The sequence below is a fragment of the Tamandua tetradactyla genome, chromosome 17, assembly GCF_023851605.1.
Source record: "Tamandua tetradactyla isolate mTamTet1 chromosome 17, mTamTet1.pri, whole genome shotgun sequence".
Taxonomy (NCBI): Eukaryota; Metazoa; Chordata; class Mammalia; order Pilosa; family Myrmecophagidae; genus Tamandua; species Tamandua tetradactyla.
The window spans coordinates 4,293,467-4,306,062 of NC_135343.1; the positions used below are offsets into that span (position 1 = coordinate 4,293,467).

General features: G+C 40.9%; 1 protein-coding gene across 10 annotated transcripts in view; it reads right to left on the minus strand.

Moving 5' to 3' along the window:
• The window catches only part of MGAT4A (alpha-1,3-mannosyl-glycoprotein 4-beta-N-acetylglucosaminyltransferase A), a 139,188-nt gene that overhangs the window by 55,305 nt on the left and 71,287 nt on the right, over positions 1-12,596 (minus strand). For 9 of the 10 annotated variants that reach the window (XM_077133830.1, XM_077133825.1, XM_077133832.1 and 6 more), the window contains one exon: positions 2,100-2,267. In XM_077133830.1, the coding sequence (XP_076989945.1) occupies positions 2,100-2,267 (168 nt within the window). Of the gene's footprint in view, positions 1-70; positions 250-2,099; positions 2,268-12,596 lie in introns of those variants that run through there. The other variant, XM_077133831.1, reaches the window with a different exon arrangement.

Here is a 12,596-nt window from a genome sequence, read left to right on the forward strand (position 1 = left end):
TAGAACTAAAGAACTGTCTTTCCTAATTTCATTCTAAATAGATATGATGCCGCTGCAATCACAGTCTTACAGTCATGCCGGTGCTAGACGGTCTGAACGCAGCCACGAAGACCAGCCAAGCGCCGAGGGACGGCGAAGGCTAAGGCTACTCGTTCCCCTTTAGAATGTGCCATAAGCAGCCCATGAGCACGCCGTCCGCTTACGGGAACAGAGTAACGACCACATCGTCCACTGATAACTGTCACTTTCTTTATTTCACCAAATTTTTACATGGAAGATATATAGAGAATTTTTTTCCTCACAAAACTCTAGTAAAATAATTTAAACAACATAAACTGAGAATGTTTAAGACAGATTATAATATAACTTTCAAACAGTTTACAGTTTTCATTAGAGGAACCAATGAATCATTTAATGTCACATGAAATAAAAATTCTGTTTTAAAATTCCATTAAACTAGAATTTATCCTTTTAAATTAGGAACTTGGCAGTAAGGACTTACAGCCTCAATGGGTTCACACAAAACAATATGGAAATATTCCACTAAAAATAATTACAAAACTGAAAATTCAAAAAGAAATGCAAATGACTGCGTTTCTACATGAAATGGAAATATAACTTCATACATAAAGAAATAATCCTGTGTATAGTATACAGGATGGTTCTGTAAAACTACAGCTTCTCTAATAAAAAAATAATTACAAATTACAAGACACCAATTTGTACCTACCATGTTAGATTAAATAAGAATATTAAATGTTGGTAACAGATGTTTCAATCTTTCAAAACAGCATCAAAAAACTAAAAATTTAAACTCTATGACTCAATAATTTCCTCTTTTAAGAACTGAGCTTTTAGACGTTCAATAAATATTCAGTGATTATTTTGTTCCTACCAGGACACTGTGGCTTTGGAAATCAACACTCATGCAAACAGAGATCCTGTTTTCAAGAAAGTCATAATCTAATGAAAATGAGCGGCAGGCTATCAGAAACACAATCCGATTTATATACAAAGATGCTCACCAGAGTTATAAAACAGAAGGGAAAACTTCCAGAAAGAACCCATTTACCGATTCGTAGAAAAAAGATCTAATATATTATGCTACATGATTAGCTGGCACAGTACGCAGCCATTAAAATTGGTAGTTTGGAAGAATATTTAATGACTTGTGAAATGCTCATGGCAGAATTTAAGAGTAAAAACCAGGCTACAGCACACAGACACACTTTGAGGAAGAATATGCATGGCAAAAAGACAGGAAGGAAATAAAAAATTCTAGCAGAGATCACCAGCAGCAGGCTTATGGGTGAGTTTTTTCCCTGAGCTGTAGAATCCCAAAATTTTAAATGTTACTTTGACACAACACAAATTGTATAATCAGGACTGGAATGCAACGAGCATGAAACTTTAAATATAAGGGAAGGCAGTGGATCTCAAGATGAAAAGAATTACCAATAAAGAAAAGGCTATATGAAAAAGTACATTATTCTAGAGAGATTAAACAAAGTTTGAGACTACTAAGTACCTAGATCAATTTAATTTTGAGAATAAGAACAGCACAGACAAAAAGAGAAGATAATTGGTATTCATCCTACTCAGATGAGAAATTCTCAAGAGAAGGAATAGGTTAGATGTCTCAAAAGTATCTATTATAAAATCAAGTCTTTTTTGTTGTAAATTAGATTAAAGATCTCTAATTATTTCAAACAGCCCAAAGATTCTCCAGAATCCATCTGCAGTCCACACATAAGTGACAACACAAACATGTATAAATGCAAAGTTAAGTTATAATCTCATTTTTGAGATGTTTTCAAAAGATACAGGTTCTTCACTATTGTCAATGACACATATACAACTATAACTTAACCTAATATTACTCTCTTAAAATGAAATTTAGCAATGATAAAAAAAACCTGTTTTATAATTTACCATCATAATAAGTTTTACATGGTGATTTTTCACTCTAATTACTAGAGTCGCTGAAGAGAGCAATAGATGCTGACTAATAAATTACTCTCCACGACTTTCAAACAAAATATTTCACACAATTCTTTGAAATACAGCATTTTTATAATAGTAAAAAATATCATTTATACCTGAAAACTTATTCAGTGCATCCTTACTTCCATTTGCTTCCGCTCCTACATGCCTGAACTTCTGCACAATGGTGTTTAACTCCGAAGAACGCTGTGAGATTCTATGTTCAGCTATTCGAAGACGTTCTTTCAAAGCAAGAAATTCTCGTTGATAAGCAACCAATTTTTCTAGAAGAAAAAATGAAAAGTTTTTAGTGTATTTCTTAAAAAACAAGCTACATAATCAAAACAGAACTGAAAGATTAGAAACTTTAATTAAAGTCATATTTTCATAAGAAAATAAATACTTATCTATTTAGTCACTGAAATAGTATGGAGCATTTTTAAAAGTCCTGGCTTGTAATGTAACAAAGCAACTGCTAACTCAGTGCTCTCAATATCTGTAAGACCATGAGCATTCACTACATAGCACTTCAGAAATTTAAAGATGGGGAGAAAAAGACATGGCTTTCAAGTACAATACTAGTATCATTTCTCTAAAAGTATAAACTATAAAGATCCTATTTGTAACCACCAGATAAAGAGATGAGGTAGAAGCTGATGATAAAATATATAATGATATGATACATACAATACCTTATAATGCCTTTTATAGCATAGTCATTAACTGCCATAGGCTAAATGTTTTCTCTGTATTTCCTACGCTGCAAAGATTTCCCTAGGCCAGACTTCAGTCAAATCCCTGATCCCTAAAAAACTCAATCAGTAGATATAGGACCACCTCACTAAAAGTCACTCATTTTAATAACTGGAGAGAATCACAGGTCAGGTCTGTATTAAAAGTGGGCGGGTGAGAATGAATGTCACTGTGGAGGCAATGAGTATAAATGAGAGCTCAGACAAGTGTACATGAGAATAGGCCAAGGACAGGAATGGACAGCAATACCTAAGAGAGGGCAGCAGAGAAGGGGGCATGTTGAACTGTGTCCTCCAGGAAGACAGGGCTAAGTCCTGACTCCCTTCCTGTGACTCTGAATGTACTTGTGAGCAGGAGCTCAGGAGTTGTCATTAGTTAGTAAGATGAGGCCAAACCGGACTGGGTGGGCCCTAATCTAACATGACTAGTATCCTTATAAGGAGAGAAAATTGAGAGACAGACAGACAGAAAGAGAATGAGCGAGCGAGTGGACGAGCAGACTGCGTGGCGGGGCAGAGGCCGAGCTCTGCAGGGGCAGGAGCCCCACAGGTGAGTGGCCACCGCGAGAACCCCAGACCCCGGAGGACGCGGGGCCCTGCCGACATCTTGATTTCAGCTTTCCAGACTCCAGGACCCCATGGCGCTAAATGTCTGCTGTCTCCACCGACTGTCTGCAGCAGCTCCAGGACACTGAGACCAAGCGGAGCCATCCCTTTCTTCTGGGCAGCGGCAGTAACAGGCAGCTGAGGCCGTGGGGGCATACAGCCCGCTTCCACAACCTTGCAGGCCAAACCAGAAACTTCCAAACCAGAACAGGCTTTCTCAACTTCTGTATAGAGCCAGATGACCTGAGGATTCTATTGCATCTAAACTAAACCTTAGCAAGGTCTTTTTCATTTAACATTATCACCTCAGTTTTATTCAAAGGCAAACTGAGAAAGAAACAGCCTTATGAAGGATGAACCAACACGTTTCATAAAGCTGGTCTTAAAAACAATGTCAGTGATACTGGGTGTTGTCCCTTATGCAAAGGCTCCCAATAAATACCTCTTAAGAACTTTATGGCAGGGAAAAAGGTCACTCTTGCTTAACTGGTACGCTTCCCCATATGTCACTGAATGGTGAAAGCTGTATAGGCCACTGTGTTTTCTTAGCGTGCTGGCTTTAGGAGGGAGGCAGGAGAAGGGGGCTGTGACTGGGAGAGGGTGAGCAGGCTGGCCACGTCTAATTATTGACCTGGGAAGTAGTTACATGAAACTGAGTAGTAGCTATTCATGGTTTAGGCACTTTTCTGTACATTTAAATTCACAATAAATTTTAAAAGGTTAAAAAGAGATTATTCACAATTGTAACAAAACTATAAAATACAATTATAACAAGAAACACAAGATGTATGTGAAGAAAACTATAAACCCTTTTCCTGAAAAATACCAAAAAAAGAAAATGAAGTCATCTCATTTCTGAATAAGCATACCCAATCTTGTAAAAGAGATGAATTCTAAATAATTCATCTCATTATTTAGGGAGCTAAACAATAAACTCAATTCAATATCCTTTAAAATAACAATGGAATCTATATGGAACTTGACAAATGATTCCAAAATTTATCTAGAAAAGTTAATGTTCAAAAAGGGCTAAGGGGTGGTACAATGGTGGCTCAGTGGCAGAATTCTCGCCTGCCATGCCGGAGACCCAGGTTTGATTCCCGGAACCTGTTCATGCCAAAAAAAAAAAGGCTAAGAAAAAAATCTAAAAAATACTGAGAGACTTGCTTTGAGATCAGAATATACTAAAGGGTCAAAGAAATTAGAAGGGTGTGTCCTGCCTAGTCTAGATAGTCTGGACAAGGACTGAGCAGTCCAGGAGAGCACAGGTGAATCATCCTTTGAGTTCTCTCTTTGTATAGACAACATTAGAATTCTCCCCTTGACACTTAAGCAATGCCTAGATATTGGCTTCCAAACACCATGTGCCTTTAAAAAGAAATGGAACTGTTTGGAGAAATAACTGATTCCATGGCCAGGTCAGGAAACTCTAGGATGAACCTGAAACAGTCTTGTGTCAGCCTGTCAGGAAATGCTCAAAAAAGATGGTGGGACATGTCAAATGGGCAAAAGCAGTTACACAACAGGTTCCCCCTGGCCAAATTTGGGTTAATTTAAGTACTAATGCAAATAATGATGGTCATGGGTTATAACCTACTGAATAAAATAGAAGCTATAAGTCTGTATCAGTAATAAAAAATATACAGATGAAAGAAAAGTTTTAGAATGCCAACTGGTAAGTGTAGAATGAATGGCCAAAGTACGAAAATCACCATTTTTTTGCAACCATCAAAGCAATAATTCAAACAAGAATAAAAAATAGACACTAAAACCATTAGGTAAGGTTTGATGAGGAACAGGATATTAATATCATCTAAAAGTAACTCCTCACAAAGTAATTATTAATAACTGTCATGGTCAGGTTCATGTGTCAACTTGGCCAGGTGGTGGTACTTGCTTGTCTGGTTGGGCAAGTGCTGGCTTGTCTGTTGCTATGAGGACATTTCATAGAATTAAATCATGATCACGTCGGCTACATCCACAGCTGAGTCCATTTATAATCAGCCAAGGGGAGCGTCTTCATTAATAAATGATACTTAATCTAATCACTGGAAGTCTTTTAAGGAGGATTCAGAAGAGACAGGCTCCCTTCCTGGCTTTGGCCGGCGAGCCTTTCCTGTGGAGTTCATCCAAACCCTCCATCCGAGTCGTCAGATTCACAGCCTGCCCTCCAGATTTTGGACTCTACGTTCCCACGGTTACGTGAGACACTTTTTAAAATTTATATTTACGAATATTTCCTGTTGATTCTGTTTCTCTAGAGAACCTAACTAATACAATAACAAAGGGGAAATTGCGATTTTACAGTGGAGAAACCTGGCAGATGTGATTTTAATCAAGAGATTGACATTCACATAAGCAATAACAGAACAGACATCCAGTGTGTTGCACCAAGGGCACACCTGACTGTTGTGGGTTTCCTGCCAAAAATGCATCATCTGAATCTAATCCCAAGAAAACATCAGACACACCCAAATGGCTAGTACATTAAAAAAATATGTCAAGATCATCTAAGACAAAGGCTGAAGGATTGTCTCAGGCTAAAAGACAGTAAAGAAACATGACAAGTAAATGCAAAGCACAATCCTGGATTGAATCCTGGACCACAAAAAAGCAACACTATAAAGAACACTTTTGGGACAGTAAGAGAATAAAGACTATAGATTAGATAATAGCTTGTCAATGTCAAATTCCTATGATACTCACCGAGTGGTAATGCAAAGACAATGCCCTTGTTCTTAGGAAATAAACACTGAATTATTTAGGAGCATGGTTTCTGCACATTACTCTCGGTCTGTGTGTGCATGCGGGTACACATATATACGTACATACACAGAGAGAAGGAGGGCGGGGAGAAGAGGCAGCATACCCAAAATGCTCATCATAGATGAAATAGAGAGAGAGGGAGGGTGTTTGTACTACGCTTTGCAACTCTCCATTTGAAACTTTAAATAAAATGTATGAAAACAAAAGCGAGCAAGATAATGGGATGGCAGATGTAGATGAGTCTTTTCCTGGAGGGCAGGCAGGAATGTGGCTCTGAGGATAGTCTGTCCTTACAAGTATTTTCTTGGAATTCTGTGAAATCACCCTCCCAGAGGGAGATTCACCAAGCAGGGTGAGTAAACAGTCCCCCTGGAGAAATGCCCCCCACCCGTCATTCCAAATGCTCCCTCCTCTGGGGTAAACTGGGCAGATTTTGAAAAGTTAGGGTACAAAAGCTCCCTTGGCCTATGAGGAAGGTCCCAAGTATTTTCTTTCTAGCCCAATGCTGCGGCTGCTTACTCCACTGCCCGCGGTTAGGGGAGGGCTCCGGAGGGGTGGTTCCCATCTCACTCACATCCCTCATCTTCTGATCTACTCGTCAGTGACGGTTAAGTTCATGTGTCCCCTTGGCCAGGTGATGCTGTCCAGCTGTTGGGTCAAGCAAGCCCTGTCTTGAGTGCTACCGTGAGGACACCTCGTGGATTTAGACCATCGCTCAGCTGACGGCACCTATGGCTGATGACATCTACAACCAACAGAGCTGGCCTTCAGCCATGAGCCACGTCTCGGCTAATCAGTTGAAGCTTTAAAGAGAGAACTAATGATTTCAGCAGTCAGAAAGGAGAATTTCTATCTCTGCTTCAGCCACCAGCTTCTCATAGGGAATTCATCACACATGTTTGTCAGAGTCACTAGCGCGTAGCCTGCCTTACGGAAAATCCCCAGTTGTGCAAGCCAATTCCTGTAAGAAATCTCATCATATTTACACACACACATGATATGTTTCTCATACATGTCTCCTATAGGGCCTGATTTCATGAGAACCCTAATAACTCACCTTCTCTAGTTAAAGGGTTCTCTACAACACCAGAGCAACGCAGAGTGCCCTGAGGAAGCCAGATCAGTGAAGAGGAGTACGCAGGCTCAGGTCCTCGCTAGCCCTGCTAGGAACCCGAGACAACACTCCGGCTCTTCGAAGCAGAAAGGGGTTACGTATGGTCTTCGCAGCCCTCCCCTGCAGCCTGACATCCATCATGCCCCCAAACCAAGGACTACCAGCAACTTTTTCTCTGGAATTTTCTCCATTTCTATTTCCCATAATACACTGGTTTCTTGAGAACAGTGTTGTACCATCTTCTAGAAGTTTAGATCAAACTCTAATGCACTAGACAAAAAATTCCTCCAAATTAGTGATGTTTGACAAATTCCCTGTTTTCAACATAAATAGCAAAATTCCTATTTTTGCATTTTTAAGAAATCATTTCAGTCAGTTTCTATGCAGAGACACGGCAGAAGACGGTGTAGAAACTCAGACTAGCCATCTGACTGGGAAGTGATTGGTTTTGTTTTTTCTTTGTTTTATGTTTATTGTAGATAGACTCTAATTATGTTTTGTTCTGCTTGGCATGGGCAGGCTCCAGGAACTAATTATGTTTTTAATTGTAGAAAATTAGCTATCCAGATTAGACAATGAAAGTGCATGTTTGGTAAACCTAAGATTCTGAAACATTTAAAATTTCTAAAGAAACCACTTTAATTCCTTCATCTAAAACAATCAGAACAGTTTTCCAATGTAAAGTGAACAGTACTTTTTTGCTTTAGAAGATTTATTAGGTTGAGCCATATGTAATTACTGATATTTGATCATTTTTTACAAAAATGGCAGTTTAAAATAGTTCAACGTTTTAAATAACAGCTTTGTACTAAAAAACAGTACAGATGAAAACTTCAAACAAACGAACACTAATAATAAACACCCAATTAGTAGAGTACACCCAGTGTTAATACACATCTGTCAAACCATGGAACCTTCTTGTTAACAAGAAGCAAAGGGTACTCCTGACTTCTATGAGCTGTTTTAAACAGTTACCAAAAATTAAACACACTTATAGAATAATATCCTATAAGAATAATATTGGCACTAGAAGGAATGTTGATAAAGTCACCAGGTCCATCTCTCTGTCCTTGCTCAGTACTACAATCACCTATTTCACTCAAGAATACTATTTTAATATGGAGGCAGAGTGACGGGGCGGGCACTGCAGTGGAGCCTGACGGAAGCCCAGGGGGCGGAGCCCGCTGGAAGCCCAGGGGGCAGGGCGTAAATGAAGCGTGGGGGCGGAGCCCGATGGAAGCCCAGGGGGCAGGGCATAAATGAAGTGTGGGGGCGGAGCCCAACGGAAGCCCAGGGGGCAGGGCGCGAATGAAGCGTGGGGGTGAAACCCAACGGAAGCCCAGGGGGTGGGGCGCAAAGGAAGCGTGGGGGCGGAGCCCAACGGAAGTCCAGGGGGTGGAGACCAAAGGAAGCCATGGAGGCGGGGCCGATGGGAAGCCCAGGGATTAGGGCCCCAAGAAAGCCATGGGGGTGGAGCCAATGGAAGCCCAGGGGGCTGGAGGCAAAGGAAGTGTGGGGGTGGGGCCTGATGGAAGCACCGGGGGTTGGGGTGTGAAGAAAGTATGGGGGCGGAGCCTAAGGAAACCCCAGGGGTTGGGGCCTAAGGGATGCCCATGGGGCGAGGCCAGGGGAACCAGTACCAGAGGCCCTTCCAGCCTGTTTCACGTGGTCCCTGCGGCCCCGTAGCGGCCATGGTAAGCCATGGCTTCCAGAGCAGCCATCAGGACTTCTTCGGGCCCTGGAAGCTGCAGGCCGTCAAGACCCACATCATGGTCAGCAGACATGGAGAAGGCAGCAGGTGAACTGCATATGCCACCTCTCCCTGAAATGATGTTTGGAAACCAGAATCCCGCATGGCTCGGGCTTTGGGATTGAGTTCAAAGCTACAGATGCTTCAGATGTGTAAATAACTACTAAAAAGTAGTTATTCCTACGTGTTTTTAAGGAATGCTCACGTAGCCTGTGCTGAAGATGGGCAGGACAGCAAGACGGAAGGTGCTACTAACCCAGGCGACTGGACCTATACAACAGACGATGAGGGCACATTACTTGGAGAATCACTGAAGTGTCCATTCACATGGCCATGGTGTGCATTCCTTCGGGACGCTGCGTGGTACGCCATGGCGCATGTGTGCGCATTGTGTGCACTGACCAGTTGATGGGCACATGGATCCTCTCCATCTTTTGGGTACCGTGAGTGGTGCCGCCGTGAACACCTGCGTACAGGTATCTGTGTGCCTGATTTCAGATCTTCTGAAAAGTCTCAAGACGACAGAAGTTTATAGGAGGAACTTAACAGTTCTTATGTACAGTTTCTACCACTCTTCCATTCCAAGTTAACTATTTTTCTGTGCTTTTAGAACAAAATACAATTTTTGAGAGAACACAAATTCATTTATTCAGCAGCTATTTGTTGAGCTCTTGGTATGCGCCAGGAGTTAATCCCAGGGGCTGTGGATATAGCAGAGAACACACAAAAATTTCTCCTTTACAGTCTAAACTACCAAATTGAACACTTTGAAAGAATGAGTGCATGGTATGTGAATTATACCTCAACTTAAACAAAAGAAATAAATCAGCAATTTGACTATTTGTTCCCAACAGGATGTACTTTAAGGAAAAAGGAAAAGCAAGATATATGCGTGTGTATAAATGTATACACACATATTTTGCTCGTATATATTTTATATATATATTATTTGCTAATATATTAAACTGTTTTCAGTAATTAAAAAAGTAAAGTAAATTTAACAGAGTTGCTAGGATTTGCTGTTAATCAACTATATGTTACATAAAAAAATAAGTCAATTAATTTCCTTATTGTAAATTTCCATCTGATGGAGGAAGTTTGTCTTTTGAAAGCTGTGGGCAGCCTTATTTTTCTTGTAAGATAACAAGAATGTCTGTAGTGTTTCTATGTTCTATATGGTGTTTATGCCTTTATAACATTGTTAAATAACCCATACCAAAAAGTTCATAAAGCACAAATGTAGTTTAATGCCTGTTTAATGTGTAACCATCCGGGCAAAGAAAGAACATTATGAGTGCTCCAGGAATACTTATTCTTTCTAATTCATATGGACTCCTGGTCGGGGAATCGAACCTGGGTCTCCCACATGGAAGGCAAGCATTCTACCACTGAACTGCCCGTGCTCCCCGCTAAAGCCTTTTTAAATTGTCTATTATTTCTGCCGGTTTGAGTTATGATGCCGAGGCTCCAAATGCATCTCCTTATTTTTGCTGGAATCCTGGGCTGATGTTGTTTTCCACAACATTCACCCCACCGAAAAAAAGGCTCTAGAGGCTACAGATATTAAAATCATGAGACCCAAATTGTGAAACTAACAACACATGCCAGATCCAAGGAAATAACGGCTAAGCCTAACTCAGAGTTGTCCCCACCTGATACAACTGGGGACAACTGGGCTTTCATAACGCCTGCAGCCCTCAGTCACTGGCTGAGGGCAATGGGGAGGATGCAAACTCCGGAGCACTTCCGGTTCTCTGCACATGTAGGCAAAGCGGCCCCAGCAGTACAAGGACAGTCCAACTAAGAGGAGGCAGAGCTGTGGGTGTTTGAGGCAAAAGCAGTGACAACAGTAGTGATGACTGTACAACATTATGAATATAAATTAATGCAACAAAATTGTACACTCAAACATTATTAAAATAGTAAATTTCACATTAAATATTATTTTACCACAATATTTTAAAATGCTAAGAAAAAAAAGGGTACTAAAGAGAGGCAATGGAGAAAAGGAGAGAAATGGTAAAAGGGACCTGAGGAGATGGGAGCAGATACTGAGGGTTACCACAGCACTCCTCCACTCCCTTTTCTCCTCCAGCCCACAACCGTGACGTTTCCCACCACTCCTTTCTCTGTGCACACAGACGATTAAGTGTCATATAAACTATGTAAAATGTTCTGTGACCTGCTTTTCTACCTAAACCATAGGTCTCAGACATCTTTCTACGTCAGTAAATGTAGGTACATCCTTAATATGGAATAATACAGGATGAGATAAACTTATACATGATAAGCATTTTGTCTCAGTTAATTTTTTAAAAAAAATTAAAGCCCTTTAACATTTAACGTTTAAAAAAAAAGCTAAGGCTGAAAATTTCAGCTACATTCTAGGAACTGTTTTTTTAAAAGTTAGGATCAGGAAGGGACATCCTGTAGGTTCCTGGAGTATTTCTGGCAGGCACTTGAGATCATTAGTAGTCTAGGACAGAGGGCTGCAGCCATTTTCTGGAAAGGACAAATGACATGCATTTTAGGTGTGCTGGGCGTGCTGCAGGGTCTCTGCGGTAACCACTCGGCTCTGCTGTTGCAGTCAAAAGTAGCCACAAGCAGGATGTAAACAAATGAGTGTATGTTTCAATAAAACTTTATTTATAGACATTGAAATTTTAAACCTACCCCACCTCAAAAAAAAAAAAAAATACATGAATGAGGAACTCCCTCAGTAACAGAATCCAAAATTTTACAACCTTTATTTTCAGAAGTCACTACCTTCGAAAAACATTTTATTTCACGTTCATCAGAGCACTTGAATTCTGGGTGGGCCACAGTGGCTCAGTGGCAGAGTTCTCGCCTGCCATGCCAGAGACCCGGATTCGATTCCCAGTGCCTGCCCATGCCAACAACAAAAAAAAAAGTATTTGGATTCAAAAGGTCGTTTTGGAGAACTGAATGCCAGAAAACCAAAGATATAACTGAGCAGGAGTCCAAATGAAATAGAAAGAAGAGATCATTCTAATTAGAATGGATAGTTAAATATTATGAGATATGTCAACAAGTCTAGGTGTCCCACTATTTCTCAAACTTAAAAGAATCACCAGGAAGGGCTGAAGACACAGATTCTTGGACCCCACCTCCAGGAATTCTGACTCAGAAGGAATGAGGGGAAGCCTAAGATTTCTAACAAGTACCAAAGTGATACTGACACTGCTGATCCGAGGAGCAGCTGTGAAGTCCCACTGAGGCAGCCAACCTCATCCTCAGAGTAGGTCTGGACCCCGCAGCCTGGAAACGCAGGCAGTCTGGTCTACCGTCTCCTTCTGCCCTCCTCCTTTCCCCTGGTCTCTAAGAGGCAAAGGGACTGCTCATTCGATGGTTAGGACGGCAATCCTCAGCACTGCCAGGGCACAGAGGGATTTCAGAGCATCCACTGGACACCTGTTTCCAACATCTCTTGTAAGAGTTACGGGGAATCATGGAGATCCGCTCTCCCTGTGGGAGGATTCTAGTCAGGACTCACCACAGGAGCATGGGTTAGAAAAAGACCTGAACCTTTCTCCTCTTGAAATGGAGTAACGGGCTCATTTTTATATAGAATCAAATACTAAACAAAAAAGTATAATTCATTGTT